Genomic DNA, 24,401 nt, shown 5'->3' with positions numbered 1-24,401 from the left:
ATGCCTAGGGGCGCCTGGGTGGCTCAGTGGGTTAAGCCGCTGCCTTCGGCTCAGGTCATGATCTCGGGGTCCTGGGATCGAGTCCCGCATCGGGCTCTCTGCTCAGCAGGGAGCCTGCTTCCTCCTCTCTCTCTCTCTCTGCCTGCCTCTCTGCCTACTTTGTGATCTCTCTCTCTGTCAAATAAATAAATAAATAATCTTTAAAAAAAAACAAACATGCCTATTACATCAAGTGTATTATTTGTGTAGATTCAATAGTCCGTATCCTTACCAAATGTGTGGGTATATTATCCAGCAATTACCAAAATGGGAAATTAAAAATATCCTATTCTGATAGTGTATTTTTCAACTCTCCTTGCACCTTTCCTAAGGCTATTTTGTTAGGTAATCCAGGATTAGAATTGCTACATCTTCTTGATGACCTGAACTTTATTTACTAGTCTTTATTTTGAGTAACAGTGACATGCTTCAGTGCCTATTTTGATTGACATTAATAAAGCCATGACTTTTTTCTTTTTGGTTGGTATTCACCTTATGTTTCTCCTTTTAGTTTCAACTTTTCTGCGACCTTATGTTTTAGGTGTATTTCTTGAAGATTTCATAAAATGAGATTTAAAAACTTTGCTCTGATATTCTTGGTCTTTATGAGAACACAGTAGTCTAGTCATTTCTGAAATCTTGGAGATTGAGGGTTATAGCCCTTTAGCCAAGTAACTCAAAGGATCAACCAGTATTTTATCTTCAGTGCTGTAAAAACACAATTCTCAAACAAAGTGCATGGTAGCACTTGTTAAAGTTTTATTCGACTTAGTAAGGAAGGATCCAGTAGGAACCCAAATTGCTGATTGCAGAGTGTTTGAAAAATAAGGATTTAAATAGTCAGTTAGAAAGGAATGCATGACAATATTGCCAAGTTAGGTATCAGATGGTCTAACTTTCTACAGGGTTGAAATGTATGACAGTTGTGGTCTGTCACCTCTGGCTTAGTTTCCCTGTCAGACTATGAAGTCCTGACAAGTCCTCTGTCCCTAACTTTACTGTCTGTGTGCTGTCTGTACTTTCTTTGGCTAGGAACGGTTAAAATTCTGTAACAGCAAAGCCCCAAAGCATCAGATGAGGTCAAGGCTTCTTAGAAAACATTCTAGGGTGATCTTAAAAAAAAAAAAGAAAATTTGGGGTACCTGGGTGGCTCAGTGTTCATTGACTGCTTTCTGCTCAGGTCATGATCCCAGGGTCTTGGGAACAAGCCCCACATCAGGCTCCATGCTCAGCAGGGAGCCTGCTTCTCCCTCTGCCTGCTTCTCCCCCTGCTCGTGTTCCCTCTCTCGCTGTCTCTCTGTCAAATAAATAAGTAAAATCTTTAAAAAAAATAAAAATCAAGCCATCATCATTTTGCTTGTATTTAAGTTTGAGATGAAGTTTTCTTTCACAGTTTAACATGGAAATACAAAATTCTTTGTCAGAAAGTGTGCAAATAGGTTTATTCATTGATAAGGTCAGGTGTAACCTTAGCTAAAAAATAAACTAGAATGGCTAAAGGTAGCTGTAAAATAAACTTTTATAAACAAAAAATTAACTTTGGTAGCATGGGTATTGTAAAACTCAGAACTGGTATAATTAATAAGTAACAGATGGTTGGGAGATGGCACACCAACTACACTTATTTCCATGAAAATATAGGTCTACCCAGGCAGGTGTGCTCTAATGTTTTTTATTTTCCTTCCTTCCCTGTTCCTTCCTCCACTCTCTTTTTATTCTTCTTCCTTCTCTTCTTATTCTTTTTACAGTAGGATTATATATATATATATATATATATATATATATATATATTCACACACACATATATATATAATCGATGTGTAGTTGACATGTATGTCACATTTTGTTAGTTTCAGGTGTATGACACAATGATTAGACAATTTTATCCATTATTCAGTGCTCACCACAATAAGTGTAGTTGCCCTCTGTCACCATAAGAAGTTATTACAATATTATTCTCTATTCCCAATATTAGTCCCTATTCCCTATTATTCCCTATATTCCCTATGCCATACTTTCCATCCCTGTGACTTAATTATTTTATAGTATATGTGCTGCCGAAGCGAGCACATACTTAATTATTTTATAACTGGAAGTTTGTATACTTCTTAATCTTCACTTGTTTCACCCATCTCCTATGTTTACTGCAGCATTATTTACAGTAGCCAAAATGTGGAAACAATGTAAGTGTCCGCTAAGGGATGATTGGATAAAGAAGATATGGTATGTATACACAATGGAATGAAATCCTGCAATTCTCAACAATATGGGTGGACCTAGAGGCTTCTATGTTAAGTGAAATAAGCCAGACAGGAAAAAACAAAAGCAAAAACAGATGCCATATGATTTTATTTATATGTGGAATCTAAATAACAAAACAAACAAAACAAAAACCAGAAATAGACTCTTTTGTATTTGTTAATCAGGGACACAGAAGACTGAATTGCTGTCATCAATCTGTATGTGGTCCCTCGATTTCTTTTCTTTCATTCCCACATGCCATTTCTCTTCCTCCTACATACAAACTTGTGGTTTGATGTATATTCTTTTCCTTATAAGTATTTTTATGAAATGTTTACTGTTTTGTGAATACTTTTTCATTTATGGAAATGCTTCACTAATCCACATACAGAACTGGTTGTTCTGTATTTAGTTTGGGAAAAAAAAAAGCTGTTCTTGTTTTTGTAATTTACTTTTCAAAAAGATATGATTTTTTTTATTAACATATAATGTATTATTTGCCCCAGGGGTACAGGTTTGTGAATCATCAGGCTTGCACATTTCACAGCACTCACCATAGCACATACCCTCCCCAATGTCCATAACCCAACCATCCTATCCCTACACCCCCAACCTCCCAGCAACCTTCAGTTTGTCTCATGAGATTAAGAGTCTCTTATGGTCTGACACCCTCCCAATCCCATCTTGTTTCATTTTTTTCCCTCCCTATTCCCCATGGACCCACCACCCTGCTTCTCAAATTCCTCACATCAGAGAGATCATATGATGATTGTCTTTCTTTGAATGACTTATTTTGCAGAGCATAATGCCCTCTAGTTCCATCCATGTTGTTGAAAATGGCAAGATTTTGGAGGTTTTTTTGATGCCTGCCTAGTATTCCATTATATCTATCTATCTATCTATCTATCTCACATATTCTTTATCCATTCATCTGTGGATGGGCATCTAGGTTCTTTCCATTGTTTGGCTATTGTGGACATTGTTGCTATAAACATTGGGGTGCACATGCACCTTTGGATCCCTACATTTGTATCTTTAGTGTAAATACCCAGAATGTTTTCAACTTTTTGAGGAAACTCTATACTGTTTTCCGGAGTAGCTGCACCAGCTTGAATTCCCACCAACAGTGTAAGAGGGTTCCCCTTTTTCTGCATCCTTGCCAACATCTGTCATTTCCTGACTTGTTAATTTTAGCCATTCTGACTGGTGTGATGTGGTATCTCACTGTGGTTTTGATTTGTAGTTTTCTGATGCCAAGTGTTGCGGAGCACTTTTTCATGTGTCTGTTGGCCATCTGGATGTAAAAGATATGAATTTGTCTTTGCTATAGTATAATTAAGTTCAGTTCTCAGTTGCCCAATATTAGGCAAAGCTGTGGAGGCCTTGTATTGAGCCAGTGGAGCCAGTGGATAGGAAAGGGAGGGCTGGGACTGAGGTGAGGCATGTGTGGTGACCATGAACCAGAGAGAGAGGACCTCCTTAAATTTTGCACCTAGGTCCTTTGCTTGCCTCATCTCAGTTTGAGCCCTGGGAAAACACCTAGATCCCTGAGTCGTTGCATGGAGGGAGCTGGTCTGGACTGTCTGGTTCTCTGTAAGAAGACATGGAGTTAGGAAAAACAAACCTCTTTTGTATTGTGCCACTGAGATTCGGGGGTATTTTGTCTCTCCAGCTTTGCCTATCCTGTCTTACTTACTGCAAAGCAAGAACAAAAACAAGGGAAACACTGTGAATAGAAAAACTAAAACAAGATAGCCAGAGCCAGTGTAGTAAATTTGCAGTCTCAATAAATATGACTTGGTTATATTTCCCGATAAATGACAGACACTCAGAAAGAGCTAAAAAAATAAAATCCAATGTTAGGTACAGTAAGGTTGAAGGTAAAGGGATGGAAAAACATATCTTAGGAAAATGCAAAAAGAAAGGAAAGGAGTTGGAGTAATATCAGTATTAGACAAAATAAAATTCAAGGTAATAAAAGAGAAATGGTCATATTAATAAGCTACATATTATTCATATTGAGCCTATTCTATTTCTGACAATATAACTTCAAATACTGAAAGTAGAAACTGATTGAAAGAGAAATATTTGATGAATTTGCAACCACTGTGGGAGATTTCCATGACTCTTTCAGAAACAGCAGTATCCAGTGTGACCAGTTTTTGAGATAGGTGTTCTTGGCAGGACTCATGGGACACACTCATGATCACAGTTTCCTTTTGTCTCTTTGAACCTGTCCCATAGCTCTTGTTCTTTCTCTGCCTCTGGTCCCGTTACTTGGCTGATCCGTCTTAGGTAAAACAAAGTCTTTGGTCATTTCCAGATGCGAACATGTTTTCAGGAATTGTTTAGACAGATTAACATGACTTTGATATCAAAATGGGACAAAAGTAGTGTAAGAGAATTGGGATCCAAATTAAGTATTAAGTATTAGAACCCAGCCATTTAAAAAAGAAGGGATTTGGCAAAAAGGAATAGATGAAAATGTTCTCAAATTGATTAAAAATAACTTTCAGAAATAATGGGAAACCTCATACTTTGTGCTGAGAAACATTTTAAGTGTTCTCAGGATGGTAGAGAACAGACCATATATTTGCTTAAGGAGATATTAGCCAAGATAATGAGACCAAAAATATGCAAATATTAGAGAGGAAGGGACAAAACTGTGCCTTGTAGAGAATATCATATTCTTTGGTGAAAGGCCAAGCATTGATGAAGAAACTATTACAATGAATAAAATAATTCACTTGGCTTGGTGACTGGGCAGAGTTCCTAATCACAAAGAGAAACCTCATTTCCAGCCCTACCTTTTCTATCCACTGGCTCCACTGGCTCAACACAAGGTCTCCACGGCTTTGCCAAGTACTGGGCAACTGAGAACTGAACTTCATTATACTATAGCAAAGACAAATTCATGTCTTTTACATCCAGATGGCCATGAAAATGTGCTCCACAACACTTGGCATCAGGAAACTACAAATCAAAACCACAGTTTTGACACCAGTCGGAGAGGCACTTCTAGTGAGTTTTTTCATTTGATTCTCAGAACAATTTAATGAAGTATGTCTATTGGTGCCCTCTTTTTGCTAATGAGGAAAGTCTGGTTTGGGTAACTTGTACTCACAGGTTTAAGTGGTAGAAACAGGAATTGAACCTAGGTATTTCATTCTAGAGTTTCTTCTGCTTTCCATAATAACTTAATCCATGGAAACAACAAATAAATGTAAAGTATCCACAGGAACACCTAAATGTCCTCCCAGATCCCTACTCTTTTTTCCACAGTGGAGCATCATAGCTGGAGGAGGCTGGGCAGCCGGGGCATTTCCCAGACTCCCTTCCACCTACGTGGGGCCATGTGACCAAACTGGCCAATGGTATCAAGCAGGAATGATGTGTGTCACTTCTTGGTCAAGGTGGTTAAAGGAGGGGATATATCTTCTCTATCCTCTCTTAATCTTTGCACTGACTGGAACTGAACACCTGAAACAGTCTTAGAAACCTAGTGTTGAAGATGGCAAAGACTTTCTCAGCCATGGGATCTGAACAACTATGTGAAATAGAGTTTACTACATAAGACAACCAACAAATTAATTCTGTGAAACCACTGAAATTTTGGATTTCTTTGTGATGTGATCTATTGTTATGCTAACTAATTCAAAATAACAAGAAATGTCTAAGATGCATATGAAGAAACTTCTGAAAGTTCTTAGAAGCACACATAAGTTTGGGAGACATGGATCCCAAATTTATGGATGAGACAACTGATTACTGTAAAGATCGTAAGATCATAAAATATTATTTTCCCCACCTATCCCTAATTTCTATATACTACTTGACTAGACAATTTTATCATTTTTTTGGAAAATTAAAATAAGAAAATAAAACAAACACATTTTAAAGAGAATAATAATAACTGAGAGGAATGTCCTGTTCCACATATCAAATATCAAAGCCTATTATAAGACTGTGATTAAATCACAAGTGGCCCTGGAACAGAAATTGGCCAGTAAGTCAGTGAAACAGACCAGGTAGATCATAAACAGATCCATGTACATGTAAGAACTTGGCATATGACCAAGTTAACATTTAAAATCAAGAAAGGATGGAAAAATAGAAAAATGTTGTGTAAAAAATTGCCACCCATCTTGAAAAAAATAATGCTGGGCGATTTCACTCACGTTAGTCTTAAAAACAAACAAACAAGAAAGATAAAAACACCGTAAAGGGTTGTAGGAAAATATACTTATATCTTTGGAGTTCGGGACGTTCAGAAAGGAAATTTTTCAGAAGCCTTTGCAAATATCCACAAACTCAATAACATGAAAATTAATATATAATATATGACCAAGGTGCCATAAAGTAAGGAGAATATACTTGCTAAATATATAGTAGGCAAATAATGAATACCCAGAATATATTAAAAAACCACAAGACCCCTACAAATTTATAAGGAAACGACAACCCAGTAGAAGAAGGGGCAAAGTGTATACATGTAATTCACAGAAACCTACAAAAAAGTGCCCAGTCCCATTGATAACTGGAAAAATACAAATTAAAACAATATAGGGATATAATTCCTTGACCACTAGGTTTGGAAAAGTTGAAAAGGTTGCTAATAAAAAATACTGGCCAGAGTGTGAAGAAATTGCTATGGTGGTATTTTTGGTGGTACACTTTATTTAAAGGGATGTTATTTTGGCAATACTGTGAAATTTAAAAAGCAGACACTCTTTGATACAATAATTCCACTTCTTCTTCCCTATCTACTCTAGGAATTAATTCACTTGTATACATAAAGAGCTCTATAGAAGGAAGTTTATAGTAGCAATATTGGTAAAAGGAAAACTTGAAATTAACTCAAGTGCTCACCCAAAAGTGAACTATGGGACACTAGGAAGCAATAAAAAAAGGATCAAGTGGCTCAAATTGGACTGATACAGAGATAGATGTGGTATTTAGAAATAAGACACACCATTAAGGCAAAATACAGTATTTATGATGCCATTTAGGAAGGGTGAAAGGAAAAAGTCCCCGACAAAACGAAGGTGTCTTTCTGTATCTACTGTATGCCCGTAGATGCAGGGGAAAAGGCAAGAGGGTCAACACCACCAAACTGAACATGGCAGGAGCCTGGGGCTGTAGGGTCACATTTTACAAGGGGGTTCTACTTGAGTATGTCACAGTATCATTTACTAAGTTAAAATAGAAAAAGATGTAAATGCTGTTTCTTCAACCCTGAACGTTTTTATTTAGTTGGTTTGGGTGGGAATTGGTGTTTTCTCTGACATCTCCCTGGGTGATTTGGAAACCCTTGGCTTGAAGATTGACCTACTGGCTATTGGAGATTTCATATGGTCTTTAATTCAGCTTTTTATGTGTTTTCTGTCATATATAATTATGAATTGAAATAAGAACATGGTGCACACTTCTGCAGCACATACGTCTGGGACGACACAGAGATTAGCAGGGCTCTGCACAAGGATGACATGCAGATTCATGAAACATTCCATATATTTGTTAAGATGGCAGATTTTGTGTTATTAGCATTTTATAACAATTTTTTAAAAATGGAAGTATAAATCACTTAATTAAAACCACAGAGAAAGATTTTGCTTGACGGGTCCCTTGGTCACTCACTCGAACGTCATCAGTCTCTGGTGAAACAAGGGCTGGTTTTTCCTTTTGTCTTCAGGGAAAACTTAGCTTTTCTCACCGTGGCAGTTTCGGGTGTGAGGAGTCTTGGCCTGGCTGTGACGGGCACAGCGAGATTGCCTGTCGCCTGTGTCATGTTGACACGCAGCTCTCGGCACGTTGCCACTCAGCCCCCGCATTGAGGCACTACCCACTCTGAATGAGAGCTCTTTCCTGATCTCAGGAAGCCTTGATTTACCCTTTGGTTCCTTATTCTATTTTTTTGTCCTGCTGGGCGCCAGACAACAGAGAGGGCTCAAGCCCATGACCATGGCCGAGGGAAGTGAACTATGAGAAGAAGGTCTTTGTGCGGAGGAAGGAGCTCAAAACTTCCTGCAGAAATACTGCTTTGCAACAGGGGGAGCTGCCCTAGAGTTGTTTATCTAAACTGTGGTATAACATCTTCCACATGTTGACTTCCAGCACACATCTGACCCCAGACGTCTCTGACGAGAGGGCTTTCAGATTGTGAGTCTGTAGACAACAGCCAGTTAGACTAGTTCTTGGCACCTATTGAACACAAAAATTAAATTATTATTGTCATGTCACCTATAGGTTGGCCCAGTGTGGTGGTTTCGCTCATAAACCAGAAAACCTTTGTCACATTTAGACCCAGGAGAAGCAAGCACACCATGCTGTGACCGTGGGAGAGCGATGCTCCAACTCACCTTTCAAACAAGTCTTCCCGATCTGCTTATCATCTTTCTCCTTTCTGGTTTTCTCACCCTCGCTCCCAGCTAGCAAGACGAGGACTCAACGTTGTGCTCATCAGCCGGACACTTAAGAAACTACAGGCCGCTGCCACAGAGATTGGTGAGTGACCCCCAGGAATCAGGGAGACGTTTGTGGAGCCCACCAAGCAAGTCTGCTTTGTCCTGCCTGGAGGGGCTCCATCAGCATTCCTAAGGTTGGCTGTTCCGGGGGCCTGGGGCATTGACCCCTCTGTGGGGAGCTCATTAGACAAAGTTAAGTGCAGGACATAACACACTATAGTGCAGCAGGGATTCCTTGGGCTAGGAGAAGGAGGAACAGACTCATGAACACATAGGTCCACTACCTCCTTTGGCCTGTTGCCTTCGTCTCCAGAGTTAGTTTGCTGACCCAGAGGTCCCAGCTGCTTTGTTGCTTCTGCTCTTCCCTTCAAAAGCAGGATCTGGTTGGGACTTCATTTCCCTATGCCTGTGCCCTGTTTCTTGCAGGAAAGTGAGGGATGAGGCTGACTGGTGGTAAGTGGTTGTCAGAGTTTTTAAAACAGATTTGAGCCACGTGTGGCTGTTCAGGTTATACATGGTACAACTCCATGAGGCAGCATTTTTATTGCAATGTTTTGTTATTATGACTCACTGTGAAGTGTTCTTAGTTAATAATTAGCATATCCCTCTTTGGATAATTTATCTTAATAATTAATTATTAATTTAGTAATTTGGAATCTCCTTAATGCAAAGGAAGGAGTCTTCAGTTATGAAGACTTGTAAGGACTGAGACAGACTGTCAGTGAATGGCATTGTGTCCTTGGAGGAGTTTTGGGACAGGAGATGGATGTGGGAGGTGTGGGGCTGGAGGCCCAGTGTCCTTCAAGTAGTGAATCCTGCTTTTGTTCCATGTCCGAATATCAAAAGTACGATGACAGGGACTAAGACATTCTTCAGTGTTTCCCTCATAATGATGCTAAGTTGGGCTTTTTTGTCCTTTTGAAAACCAAGAAGTGTCTTTGGACTGAAAGTACCTTCCACTTCCCAAACTAAGCCTCTGGGAGAAGATCGCTTCTCCCAGAAATACTCAGTTTAACCCCAAAGCTGAGCAGGCAGAAGTTGGTGAATACCTGTTGCTTTTATATCCATGGCAAGCTTCTGCACAAGGCCAAGTCTACATGGAACAGACGGCATGGACATGGAGGGAACAGGGTGTGGGTGTCTTTGGGCAAGCTAGCCTCTCTGAGTCTTAGTTTCTTCCTCTTGAAAATGGGCATAATATCTACTGTACTAGAGTAGAGAAGGTTGTAGAGAAGACTAAGAAAGGTACTGTGTATGTAAATGCTTTGTAAATGCTAAAGTGTTAGACAAACACAAAGGATTGCTCTGTCTAAGCCGAGGGGACCCGACACTGAACAGAGAAAACATCACACTATAGCCTTACAGCCGCTAGACTGGGGGTCTCATGCCTGAGCACGGAGCAGGGTCACTGGGAGGGCATGTAACAACAGAGCCCTGGGCCCTTAGTCTCAGGGTTTCTGGTTCAGTAGGTCTGGGGTGGAGCCTGAGGATTCATGTTTCTAGTTCAAGTTCAAGTTTCCAATGATGCTGTTGCTGGGGCCTATGGACCCCACTTTGAGAATCACTGAATTACATTTATTTTGGTGCATGCACTTGTCACCGTATTAACTCTTAGAAACACCAGACACCACCACTCACAAATCTTTTAGCCCATTAAGGAAGCATTGGAGAAGTCCTTGAGCAACGGGCGGATTTGGATTCCATTCAAGAGTAACTGTTGTCTCCAATGCAGAGTGCACTACAGGGAGCAGTGTGAAGATAATACAAGCAGACTTTACCAAAGACAACATCTACGAGTATATTAGAGAAAAACTTAAAGGCTTGGAAATTGGAATTTTAGGTAAGTAAATTGCAAAATGCAAAGCTGATTGTAAGATATCAGTGAAGTGATGATCTCAGAGATACTTGGTTTTTCTGTGGTAAACTTGAACTTAACCCAGGACTGTCGTTTAAGCTGTAGCATTCAACAGACTATTACAGCTCAATTCTTCCAGAGCCAAAATTTATTTATGGCTCTAGAATGGATGAAATGAAGATATTTCAACCTTCCCAACCATATTTATAATGTGAAAATGGATTTCTTTCCCCCCACTGAAATGAACATTAGATAGGAGGAATCTCAGAAACACCTTCCTAAAGAATTAGCTTAGCATTGCTGTGATTGATTCATGAAATACTGAGTCAGCATGGTTCTTTGAGAATTGACTCTGGTATTCTGGAAACAAGATAATAATAATGATAATATTTAACATTTTTTCTGTGATAAGATATTTTATAACATACAGAGCACAGTGTAAGTCTTGTACTTGGAAGGAAGGTGTGATTTCTAAATTTCCTGTTGAATTTTAAAAACAATTATATTTTTTACCAATAAAAGTGTAAACCACATTATTGCAGAAAAACCAAAAAGAACACATGAGCACATAAAGGAGTTATAAATTTCTTTTATTTTTTATTTGTCAGAGAGAGAGAGAGAGAGAACACAAGCATGGGGAACGGCAGGCAGAGGAAAAAGCAGGCTCCGTGTTGAGCAAGGAGTCTGATACGGGACTGGATCCCAGGACTCTGGGATTGTGGCCTGAGCTGAAGGCAGTCACTTAACCGACTGAGTCACCCAGGCGCCCCAAGATTTATAAATCTCTTAAATTCCCAATAGCCTGAGATAACGTTTTGGTATATATCCTTCCAGACACATACACAAATGAAATTTACATACTGTTTTGTAACCTTTTTAAAAAAACCATACACCACAAAGGTTTCCCTGATGTCTTTAAACTACTAGGCAGTCGCAGGGTTGAGTAAGCGTGTGGCATTCCACCAGATGGCTGCCTGGCAACCCTCCTGATATGCTCCCTATTATAGGACAATTGTTTTCCCCTCCAATTTCCTCACTGTTAGGAAATCATGTTGCAAAAAAGGGCCTTGTCTATACATTTTTTTCTGTATGCATTTTCTTAGGAAAACTTCCCAAGAAAAGGAACTTCTGGGGTTAAATATGAACATGTTTAACACTTTTAAGAAACTTTTGCTACCGGCTTTTCTGACATCTTTTTATTTTGTTCTATCAGTCAACAATGTTGGAATGCTTCCAAACCTTCTCCCGAGCCACTTCCTTGATACACCAGATGAGATCCAGGTAGGCCTGGGCTCTTCCTGTGGACGATTTCCTCTCAGTGTGGACTGGTCCCCCGGGCTGCATCATTGCTAGGGCCTATGAAGGAGGGCCTGGGAAAGTGTCCCTGGAAGACAGTCAGGCTGAAATTCTATATTCCACATGGATGTCTGTGGCTTCTCTGTTTGCCTTAGTGTTTGATACGCAGGTGAAGGCACCATCTTTCATGACCATTTCTGGAATGTAGACATCTTCCTTCTTCTCTGCATATCAGAAGTTACCTGCCCACTGTCCCATTCTTTTGGGGTTCTGTGTTCTGTTTTAATCTTTTGGGGCTTGGTGTCAGCTCACAAATTTACACCTGTGGTTGTAAGTGGGAGAAGGCCAGTTCTTTGGCTTTCTTGTCTTCCCAGGTCATAAGATTTCTTTTGGCTCCCAGCGTGGGGAAGGTCTGTGATACAAACTGCGTGTGGGGATGTTGCAAGTGGGCGAACCTGATGGACCCATGGCTGCCACTGTGGGGTGTGAGTGCACTGAGTGTGCTTTTAACAGTCCTTGAAAGCACTATTGGTAGACTCTTCTCCAGGCCCTGACTTTTGAAATCATGGAGTTATTATACCCATTCTAAATAGGCTGCCATGCTGTTCCCCTGGTCCTACTTAAACCCCAAGTCTCCTGCGTGGACCAATAATGCCACCCTGCTTGGCATGTCCTTGCAAAATTCCCCTCCTTGCCTCATGTCTAACCCCTTATAACTCCCCGTTCCTGGCACAAGTCTGTGTATCTCCATTAAGCAGCCTCTATGCTTGCTTTTCTTTCCCTTTTTATGACTACATTAGTGCTGGCTTCTATCTGTCTCTCCTTTCCTTTCTGTCTGTCCTGGGTGATTCCAGTAGTTTCTCTCTCTGGCATCTTGTAGCCCAGAACCTCTACTTTATATGACCTTTCACCTTTCTATTCTCTGTGTTATTGTCTTTTGGGCCCACATAGACTAACCTTGCTTCCTCCATGTTTTCCTTTGAAATACCATGTTTTGAAGGAAAAATCCCCCAATTTTGAAGGAATTAATTTGCTTCTATTCAAGATCACATTCTTCTAGAATCCCACGAGCTATCAGATGTTTACCTGTTGCTGGGGGCACTGCGCAGACACACACTTGGGCCCGCTTTGTCCCCTTCTTCTGAGATCAGACGAGATCGGGTGCATTCAGGATGGTATGGCTATAGACCACTTCCTCCACTTCTTAAACACTGACTGCTTCTCAAGAGAATTTCTCCAATCCTCCGGCTAATTCGTGTTTGTGATTATTTATTACAGAATGTCATCCACTGTAACATAACCTCAGTAGTGAAGGTAAGTAGCCAATATACTATGCTAAATGCCTTAAGATTGTAGTAGCTGTTGAAATCCAGCAACTTGGTAGAATTTTTTTCTTCCCTGCAGATGACTTTGACATTGAACTGCACTTGATTGAGAAGCCAGTAGTGGTCTTTTAATTACCTTACTCTGTTTTCATCAAGAAAATACAGTGATAAATTTATTCTCCAGAGTATCTGGATCTTATTTTTGCTTCCAGTTTTGTCACATGTCGGAACATACCAGGCCTGATGACACTGAAACTTATTCAGGATAACAAGGCAACTTGAAAAAAACAAAACAAAACAAAACAAAACAAATACATTCCTCTGGTTTCAGTCTTTGTTAATAGTGAAAAGCTCACTTGGTTTGGAAAAATGACAGAAGGCCTGGTTTGGATTTTCTGGACCTTTGATGTTCAATAAATATTTGTTGAAGGGAAACTCAAGTTTGTGTGTATTCTGATCTCATCTCAACCACTAGTTAGTTGGACAGTATTGCTGCGTAACTCCCTTGAGCTTCAGGTTCTTCATCTGCTATTGAAGAGTGTTGGATTAAAAAAAAAAAAAGATTTTATTTATTTATTTTACAGAGAGACAGTGAGAAAGGGAACATAAGCAGGGGGAGAGGGAGAGGGAGAAACAGGCTTCTTGCTGAGGATGGAGCCCAATGCAGGGCTCCATCCCTAGGACCCTGGGATCAGGACCTGATGTTTAACGACTGAGCTACCCAGGCATCCCGAAAGAGTGTTGGATTAAGGGATGTGTCAGGTGCCATTCAGAACTCAGGTTCTTTGATTTGAGTCAAGTGTATCAACATTTATAGGCATGGTTGTTACAAAAGGGTTCTATATTGTGCCTTTGAATGAATAGACAAAGGCACCCCCTCTGGGCAGACAATTTGGAAAAAGGTGCTGCTTAGGATAAATGAGGCTTTTGGGTGAACACAATGTTTTCCTTTCCTTTGAGTGGGGAGAGACATTCTAACTGCCTGTGAGTGAACCCTGTGCTTTCAGCTTACAGTGACTCCCACAGCTGGACACCTTGTTCAGTATACAAAATTCACAACTGTGCATGGCTGTCCTTGTGACCACTCTGATTCACAATAGCCAATCAGGTATGATCCCTGGTTTGGTGGTGCTGGGACCCCAGTTAGGGAGCAGTAGGTCTCATTTTTATAGCTTGGCCTGGCAGAAGAGGACTGGTTTCCCAAAGGAAAACAGAATGCGATCGAAACGAGGATGGGTGCTGAACCAACCACGTAGAATTATTTTTAGGTGGGTAAGTTGAGTTGATGGTTGGTCATTCTTCTGTAAGGATATTGATATTGTATAGTTTCCTGCTCAGCTTTTATTGGTACATACATTCTTTTTATGCTGAGCAATCGATAGTTTTTTAAAACCCGAGCTGATGTAATTATAAGTTTTATACGTCCAACTGTTGTCTGCTGCCTTACCACTGAAAACTTTCCTGTTATTTTACACATCGATCTTTCAGGCTTGATCCATTTGGTCACAGGGTTTCCCAAATGTATTTGACAACCCTCTGACCCCTTGGAAGAGAATTGCTTTGACGTGTTAAAAAAATTTATATATATATATATGTATATATATATGTATATATACATATATATATATATAAATTTTTTTAACACGTCAAAGCAATATATATATATATATGTAGGTAGGCACAAATTTCCTTAAATAGGGAAGAAAACTAATTGAAGATTAGCTTTCTAAGTACATCATGCCTCAGCTGGCCATGATGGTTGGAACCATGACTAGTATCTCTTAGTTACCCCAAAGGAGCCATCTGGAAATAGTAGAGTTCTCTGTCAAGGGCCGAGATGCAGGAATGAGTTTGTGGGCAAAGGGAAGTTTGGGTAAGAGAATAAATTTTGGGAGATTTGAGACAGAGAGAGACACACAAAGTCCAATGTTTTCTCTCTGCTGGGATCATTTGTTAGGTAAGACTAGGGAATTCAGTTGGGAGGTTTTGAGGAAATGCTGGTGCTGTCCAACCACGCTCCCTTAGTGCCCTTCATGAGGTGGGCAGAACCAAGGGTAAGGTAACGGCAGGATCTACTTCTCATGCTTCTCCCCCTCCCTCCAAACCCAGTATTTCAGGAGGTAGACTCTTGCCAGTCCATTCCCCACTGCTGCTCCAAGGCCGTGGAAACATTATCTGGAGGTCCCCAGGTTTGGGCTTAAGGCCTGGCCCATGATATAGGGGCAATGGCAGGGACAGAGCCCACTTTAGGGCACTCCTGCAGGACCCCCAGACAACACAGAAAAATAGGTAAAATTTGTCTTCTGGTCTTTAGCCTCCTTTATTTTTCTGCCCTCCCCATGTGTTTGGATCCTTTCTCCTCAAACCTGCTCCTGAGACAAGGCCTGATGCTGCTCACTTGTCCTTTTGAGAACATTTCGCTGTGTGGGTTTGCCTCTTCCTTAATTCTTCAAAGGGGTACTTTGTAATTATGAAGGAAATGCTCTTTTAATGGGCTATTTAATTTCCAGAACTGGTCGGGAAGATGTCTTCTGGGGCCAGCAAGTTGGGATAGGGAAAGCACTTCTCCACAATGCTGTCATTCCAACAGATAGACAGACATGGTCTGTGTATGGAGCTATTTCACAGACCACCTGCAAGCTCCGGTTGGATTGAGATGTCTAGCCCGTGCCTTGTATGTGTATTGTTCGTGGACACTGGGTAGACTTCCTGATGTCCTCCTATTTCAAACTCATGGGTGAGGTTTATGATGGCCAACCTGCTTATGCCTGTCTCCCAGAATGAAGAGTATCTGGGGAACCTCAGCGGTGATCTCATGGCCAGAAGCCAATTTCCATAATTTTACACTGCCCACATTTTCCAGGAAGATGTTCACTTTATGGGGGGAAGAAACCAGAGACCTCTAATGGTTTGCTGTTTGTCTAGATCACCTTTAGTTTTTGTCAGACTCTAGTGTTGTCAGAATTACCTCCAACAAGTGTCAGCAGAATTTCAAGGCCACCTGAGAGATTAAGCTCATTTTCTGGCTTCCTCCAGGACCTGCTTCCCTAAGCCCCACCCACTGGATACTGAGCTCCTTTGTCAGAGGGCTTAACTCTACCCCTTCTCTTATAGATGACACAGCTAATTCTGAAACACATGGAAGCAAGGTAAGGTCTTCTTTTGAAAAAGCACAGAACAGCACAGCCTCCCTGGCCTGGCGGTTAGCTGACCTGGGGACTTGGGATGGGGTAAAGGGGGTGGATGGATAGGCTTCATCTGTCTGCAGCTTTAACCAATGGTAAAACTCCATGAAGGACATGGAGATTGCAGGAGAAATTGTAACTTTCTAGACCAGGCCAGCTTTGCAAACAGATAAGTGTATTTGAAGGTCATGTGTAGCATCTACTGGAGGAAGAGAAGAGCCATTTCAGCACACATTTTATTAAAAACATTAACTCATCTTGAACATAAAAGAAACTTCAGAGGTTGGCCTGAGATCAAGGCCATCTCTTGTTATTACTCAAATTTAGTAGTAAAAATCACCACCTATCAGTGTCTCTATTTAGTCCATGGTTTTATTATCCTATTACAATACCCTTTAGGGAACTGAATTTTCTCACGTGGTATTCATTAAACGCGAATGGTTGATAGTTTTATCTTCCCTAGAGGAAGAAGGGGCTTGGCCTTATGGTCTAATTTGCAGTTGCTTGGTTTTTCCAGATTGAACTTTTCTATTTGGGAAGGATTAAAGTTACCAAATTTCAAAAGGATTAAGTAAGGACCCTGGAGACTCGTATGAGGGTTCCTGTGTGAGCAGAGGATGGACTGTCAAATTCTGCCCCAGACAGGATTCTGCATTTGATGTCTGTCCCGGTGTGGGTCATCTTTAGAAGTTAAAAGGGACCTTGAGCTCATGTAGTCACATTTGATAAAGAAGGGTCCCTTGCTCCTTGAGTCACGTCTGATCTGAATTGGCCCTCGGCATTTTGGAGGGGACCTCTGTTGAAGCAGAACCCCTGTTTCCAGTCACCAGCCCTTGATGTCAACTGACTGCTGAGTCATTGCTTGGTGTCGTTATCCAGGCCATGGGGAAGCGCCACTCACAGTTCTGGGGAGCAGAACTCATCTTGCACGTGGAATCCTAGAGAGGATGGACTTCTCCAGTGAAATCACAGGAGCCCCTTTGCTTTCTCTTTCTCTTGTGCTATGTGCCATCAGGCAACAGACCATTCAGAACTTTACTTCTTTGTGTTTTAGGCAGAAAGGTCTTATCTTGAACATTTCTTCCGGGGTGGCCCTCTTTCCCTGGCCTCTCTACTCCATGTATTCGGCTTCCAAGGTGAGTGACAACACATGGCCCAAGCTTCCTTCTCCTTCTTTCTCTTGTTTTTCCCACTTGGCATTTTCCTCTGATGTTGGATCATCTGGCAAGCTGATGGACAGATTGTCCAGGGCCCGTCACCAGATGTTTGGGTGCAGATTAGAAAAAGGCACAGCCCCTGGGCTGATGGAACCCTGCAGCAATACAGTGGGAGAGGGGCAGGCCCCGTGGGACTCCAGCCCCACTCATCTCCTTGCCCGGAGCCCTGCTCTCTCGCTGCTGGCAAATAACACTAGAGATTTCTTCTGTCCTAGGAGCCTGGCCAGATGTCTCCATGCCCTAGTCCTAAAAACAAACCCTCAGAGGAGGGGATGTTCCCAGGCCAGGAGACAAGGGGGAGCTCTCCCTGGGTAGGATCACCTGTTTGCCGTGGCCCTCGGCATGTATTGATCCTAAAATGTATGTTCCTCTTCATCAAGGGAGTTTTGCCCAGGCCAAGAAACAAAGTCCTAACTCCCATCAGACAAAATGCTGAGGGAGTCAAGGTCAAGGTCAAGCAAGTAGGCTCCCTGCAGTGCCCTTTGAAAGCTGAGTAAGTTGCCTCCATGACAAAGGAGGCTCTCCCCTTAGGTGTGTTTTCCTTCTTGCTCCAGGCTTTTGTGTGCACGTTTTCCAAGGCACTGCAAGCAGAATATAAAAGGAAAGGAGTCATCATCCAGGTGAGGTCATCTGCTCTGGGTCCTTGGCACAGGAACTGTGGTGCTCCAGGGAGCTGGGGTCTCCGCCTCCTGCAGGTCTGGCTGGGCAGACATGGTTAGGAGGGAGTGTCTGGAGGACACCCCGGAAGCTCCTGGGACCATCACCGAGGCAACTGAGCCACCCTTGTGCTGCCTGCTGCTGTCCTCACCCCTGCCCTGGAGAAGGAACTGGGGCAGAGTGAGTGGGCCCTGCCCCAGGACAGAAATTGGGGTCTTGTCTAACCACCCTTTACTCGCTGACCCAGGTACAGGAGAAGGGCTTAGGTGGGAGGAATTGTGAGAGGAAACAAAAGAAAACTGAACAATCGATCTGAGTGGGAACGAGGCAGTGGGTAGAGGTTGGGGTACTTTGGGAGCTGGTCATCTGTGATGGGCCACGAAGACCCCACGCAGTGGTTCTTGAGCAGCTGGGGAAGAGGCACTTGGCTTCCTCTTTCACCTGGCAAGGCCCATGGTCATCGTGGAGATGACCTTGTCCCAACTGTCAGCCAGGCTGGGTTGTCACAGCCATTGGTAGTCTCACGGTGTCAGTGACATGCATGGGCTTGGTTCGGCAGCATCGTTAGAGCGAAGTGCTTTCTGGAACCTGGAGTAAACAATTTGCAGACATTTTTTGTTCCTGTTTGGGAAGAAGTTTTATGATCGACTATTAGGAATGAAAAAGGCACACTCACAGCTAAATCTTTAAAATGATGACTGTACATACTGATGGTGTCGGCTCTGCAGGCTGCAGTGTGTAACTGCTTATTTTTCTTAGCACAACAGGAAAGATGATCAGGAATGTGTCACTCCTGGCTCCTCACTGAAGTGTGAAAGTGGGAATCCAAAGTGCTTTAAATGGCTCCAGCTTTGGCTGTATGTATTAGAAAGAAGCTTCTTGCTTAAAGTTGCCAGATAAAGTATAGGACGTCCAGTTCCATTTGAATTTCAGACAATAACATTTTTTTTTTTAGTATCAGTATATCCCATGCAATTACACTGAAGTTTTTTTCCCTTGATTATCTGGATTTCTCTTTTAACTGTCCTGCATTTTTATTGTTAGTCTGGCCACAGTGTTCTAAGAGAGAATTCATGTTCTCAGTCATCCTGTGTACATTTGAACCAGCAGACTTCTGCATTAGTGATAAACCAGAAACCAGTTTTTCTGATTTACAGCTCTGTGCCAGTTCTCTGCCTTTCCAGTGCTCTGTTGTCAGCGGAGATCCTGTGACTCCTTGTAATACAGCAGAGCGGGAAAACAAAGGAAGAGTTAGACTGGAGGTTTACTTCTCGTCGGTAGACGGATGGCTCCTGTGTTATGGCCTTTATTCCCCATTGTAGGTGCTGACCCCATACGCTGTTTCAACCCCAATGACGAAGCATCTACACACCAACATGGTAACCAAGACTGCTGATGAGTTTGTTCAAGAGTCACTGAATTATGTCACTATTGGAGATGAAACCTGTGGCTGCCTCACCCACGAACTCTTGGTAACTGAGGGCTTCTTTCTCAAAGCATAGGAGGCAGGTGTGCCGGTGGTCCCCGGCAGAGCTCTTCTTTGCTACTGGAGCGGCCAGCCCTGTCCTCTCATAAATTATGTCATGATTGTGAATCATGAGAAGGATTGCACTGTCAGAGGCTGTTCAGCTAAGCAGTCACATAGTTAGCTAGAAATATGTGGCAATGGGGGAAAGCTGTAGGCCTGAGGGCTCAGCCCAGAGATGATCCCCAGATGGACAGATATCACCCTTGGCTCACCCTCACCTCTTTCCTCAGAAAGGAAGGTGGCTTCCTGAACTCTCAGGAAGGGCAGACCAAAGAACCAGGGAACTTCCCTGGGTGGGGCTGGGTGCTGCAGGTCTTCTCTGGTTCCCGGTGTTGAGAAATGTTTTAATACCTGGCTCTCCAGGAAAAAACCCCAAACACTTTGATTTGTAGGGTTTGCTGATTTCCATGGTTTAAATACTCCCCTCATGCCTGATTAGAAGCTCCCATTGTGTTGTCACTGCCCCTGAATTTAGGCATGTGCATAGTTGGTTCCTGAGAGCAAGTACAAGCTGGTTCTAGCACAACATGGACTCTGTTGAAGCTGGAAGTAAGATTCGGTGGCATATGGCTCGAGGAGTTCTTGGCATCCCTGGGCTGCTTTTAGAAGCAGCCACAGGCATGAAACAAAGGTAGTCTTGACTTTTGCACGCTGATACACAAACACAGTCAGGGTGGTTCTGTTTCCAGTGTCACCAAAAATTTCTAGACATCTTTACTTTCCCTTCATATGTCAACTTTCTCCTCGGCCTCATGGGCCTTCCTCATGGGAATTAGGTTTCTCCCCTCTCTCTTTCTCTCTCGGGTGCTAGAAGGAATACATGAAATCTTCCCAAGCATTCAGTTATCCCCTGAGACTTCTGGTGACTCTACAAGAGTCACAGAGTTGTCTTGGAGGATCACTTGCTATTTTTACTGTAGAACCTCAACAATGTGCAGAATCACCAATTTAACACACACTACAAAGGGGACATGCAGAAAGAACGTTAAGATCTTGATTTTGCCTGTTGCTGATCTGGTCTTTCTCCAGGTTACTACTTGCCGCATGGCAGGAAAACAAATTAATGGGAAGTCCATTGAGTTTTAATTGAGTTTGATCTAGGAATCTAAATTGGATATTAAGCAAACGTGCTTTTTGTCCATTAGTTAAAGCATTGAGCCTTTCTGGGAGCATGCCTTTCTCTTGCCTCTCTCATTAAGATGATATCGGTGGGGAAGACTGCTCACGATCTCCTGCTGGTCCTTAAGTGTGGTTGTTGCTCCACATCTACCTGGTGCTTGTGCCCCTGTGCTGTGGGGACCAATGACCCTTTCTATCCATTTGGCTTGGCCAGTGAACTCCCAGGTACTGAGGACTTCAGAGCCCTGAATCTCTGCTACTTCCCCCATGTAGCCACAGGCCCATGGGCCATCTGGATCTTTGGTTCATAAAGGCCCTTTTGCTCTCTCTGCTGTATCAGCATCAACATGGACTTGGCTGATGCTGGAAAGGGAAATGTCAGCTCCTCTCTTGCCACACTGAGATAATGTTCTGGGGTTGCACTCCCAAAGAATGGGGGCAATATTCTCCTTTGCCCTCAGTGCTCCCCTAACTTATTTGTCACATGTTCATATTCTTCACCTGAATTCCCTGGGCCCCCCACCCTCCACCCGGCCTAGGCCCACATATAGAAGGACACACATCCTCTAGGATATTGATGTCTTAAATGGAACCCATCAGCATTTAGAAAATGTTTTCTTGAGACCATAGCCCATCTTGCAAGGTTATCGTCTTGCTACACAAAGCAATTCTGGATGTCGAAAGTTGGAAAAATATTTGCCTTTTCTCTTTTGATTTCTTATGTGTCAAATTAACTCTCCTGTGGCAAATAGATGCCCAGAACAGACTAGGCAAAAGAGTCTTTGTGCCTACTGAAGCAAAAGAGAAAGCAAAAGAGAACACGCAAATCATTAAAGCCATTAAGGCCAATTTGAAGTTTGCTGGAATTTAGAAAAATCATTGAGTCTGAAGTTTGAGCAATCAGATAGAATTGACTGGTAAACAAGCAAAACTTCTGTTACAAAAAAGGCAAAACAAAGAGAGCATGCTCTTCACTCCCGGGGAGTTTTAGAACAGCAACTGGGCCTGGAACGGAGCCTCTGATGTAGAGTCCTTGTGGTTCTCAGGGTTACTGCTCTTAATCCTCCTAATCATCTTCTTCTTTTTCTTTTCTTTTCTTTATTTATTTATATTTATTTTCAGTAAAACAGTATTCATTGTTTTTGCACCACACCCAATGCTCCATGCAATTCGTGCCCTCTCTAATACCCACCACCTGGTTCCCCCAACCTCCCACCCCCCGCCCCTTAAACCCCTCAGATTGTTTTTCAGAGTCCATAGTCTCTCATAGTTCACCTCCTCTTCCAATTTCCCCCAACTCCCTTCTCCTCTCTATCTCCCCACGTCCTCCATGCTATTTGTTATGCTCCACAAATAAGTGAAACCGTATGATAATTGACTCTCTCTGCTTGACTTATTTCACTCAGCATAATCTCTTCCAGTCCCATCCATGTTGCTACAAAAGTTGGGTATTCATCCTTTCTGATGGAGGCATCATACTCCATAGTGTATATGGACCGCATTTTCCTTATCCATTCGTCCGTTGAAGAGCATCTTGGTTCTTTCCACAGTTTGGTGACCGTGGCCATTGCTGCTATAAATATTGGGGTACAGATGGCCCTTCTTTTCACATCTGTATCTTTGGGGTAAATACCCAGTAGTGCAATTGCATAGGGAAGCTCTATTTTTAATTTCTTGAGGAATCTCCACACTGTTCTCCAAAGTGGCTGCACCAACTTGCATTCTCCTAATCATCTTCTAAGACAGGTCATTTGGCTCCTGTTTTACAGTTGAGGAAACTGAAAATCAGAGCTAGATCAGATGCCCAAGGCCACTTGCCTGGTAATGGTGAAGCTAGGGTTTAAGTCCCCCTTTGTCCAATGCCATGCTTTTCCTGGTTTCTTCCACACCATCCCTCTAGGTTGGGAGGAGGTAGATAACAGTGGAGACGGAAGAAGGGAACTTCTACAACATTTTCTAGGGCCCTGGAATTTTAATTTATTTCCTTTATGGCTGACTTCACTACGTCAAAACATTTAGCTTAAGGCTAATGAAAGGGCTTGATTTTGCTGTGATATTAAAAAGCTCTAAAGGGGAGAAAAATAAGGTTCCTAAGGAAAAAGTTGTATTCACTCATTGACTTGGCTAGTGGATGAAGGGTTCTATTTGTTCCCCCAGAAGCCATCTTTTGTCCCTTGCTTTGAAATATCTCAATGAGCACAATAGTCTGAGAATCTGAGCTGCCTGAAGAATGGGAACACTCCCCGGAAAGATCACATTTCCCTCTGGTTGAAATCCTGTTGTTCGGTGGGGAATGGGTAGGCTGAGGAATGATGGAGGCACAGGATTACACCGTGAACAAACATTATTTCTGGGGCCCAGAGGGACGTCTTGCAGGACATGGATATAGTTTGAGGGCAAGAGGTCTTCTAATGCCTGTGCCTACTGCCTGATGTGTGCATCCAACTAAGCCTTCCTGCCTTGACTTGAAGCTCCCCTCTATGACTCCCCCCAGTTCTGCTTTTCTACGCAAATGCTCAATGTTGGTGATTTATACTTTGCTGTGTCTGACTTTTGTTCATGGACTCATCGATGCATTCATGTATCTACTTAGTGCCTACTATGACTCAGGCATGGTGCCAGGTGGTAAAAGCATTTCTGATTGTTTTCTGGAATCTCATTTTAATAAAAGCTTGGTAGAAAGAACACAAAGACACCGGGAGATTGAGCACTAGGATGAGGAAGTGCGTTTGAAAAGAAGGAGAAAGGTGGGTAGGGTGTTAATGCGGGACAGAGTTCTCTTAATTTAGATTTCCTCAGGGCTGGTTCTACAAGTGACTGTTTTGGTTTCTGAGAAAACTTGTTTGCTGAGAAAGGGTCATAAGACCTTGAAATTTTAGCACAGGCCTAAAAGATTTTGTGATTTAAGTTCAGGAGTCAGAAAAATATTTTTAAAGATGATGAATATACACTGAGATGTTTCCTTCTAACGTGCTTGCTCGTCTTTCACCCCCAATACCCATGTTTTTGTCTATTGAAGCGGAGCTTCCTGAGCCTTGTCCCATCATGGGTTTTGTACAGCAGCGCATTCCAGAAGAAATACATGGAGTACCTCAAGCACAATTCCAACATCAAATAGTTCAAATGAGCTGATGTGCCAGCATCATTCTCTTTGCCACGTTCCCTGTTGGTTGCAGGAAACTAAGGAGCCCCGGCCACAGCCCTGAAGCTGGAGAGGCTGTCACAAATACAGTCCCTAAATACAACTGTTTTGTGTTTTTCTTTGTTGTTGTTGTTTTGCCATTTTACTTGGGTCTGGAGATCTTTGGAAAGTGGTGATGTAAACACGTGTTTTGTGCAATAGAGTTTTCAGGCTTTGTGTGTGACAAGATGAAGGTGTTTATAGGGGAAACTGGAAGAATTTCTATGTGGGATTATAACACAAATGTGGTGAGAAGAAAGCCTTCGATACCGTGAATATTGAGAACAATTATAC

General features: G+C 42.2%; 1 protein-coding gene across 1 annotated transcript in view; it reads left to right on the top strand.

Moving 5' to 3' along the window:
* HSD17B3 (hydroxysteroid 17-beta dehydrogenase 3) overlaps positions 1-24,171 on the top strand; it is a 40,063-nt gene extending 15,892 nt beyond the window's left edge. The window contains exons 3-11 of the mRNA XM_082696609.1: positions 8,709-8,784; positions 10,477-10,584; positions 11,813-11,880; positions 13,174-13,209; positions 16,335-16,369; positions 17,460-17,541; positions 18,177-18,242; positions 19,602-19,751; positions 23,946-24,171. Coding sequence (XP_082552735.1) covers positions 8,709-8,784; positions 10,477-10,584; positions 11,813-11,880; positions 13,174-13,209; positions 16,335-16,369; positions 17,460-17,541; positions 18,177-18,242; positions 19,602-19,751; positions 23,946-24,044 — 720 coding nt within the window. The 3' untranslated portion in view covers positions 24,045-24,171. The remainder of the gene's footprint in view (positions 1-8,708; positions 8,785-10,476; positions 10,585-11,812; positions 11,881-13,173; positions 13,210-16,334; positions 16,370-17,459; positions 17,542-18,176; positions 18,243-19,601; positions 19,752-23,945) is intronic.
* The last annotated feature ends 230 nt before the right edge of the window (positions 24,172-24,401 follow it).

The sequence above is a fragment of the Mustela nivalis genome (genome assembly GCF_964662115.1).
Source record: "Mustela nivalis genome assembly, chromosome: 13".
Lineage (NCBI taxonomy): Eukaryota > Metazoa > Chordata > Mammalia > Carnivora > Mustelidae > Mustela > Mustela nivalis.
Note: the sequence above shows the minus strand (reverse complement) of the source record. Positions and strands in the feature narration are given on the sequence as shown.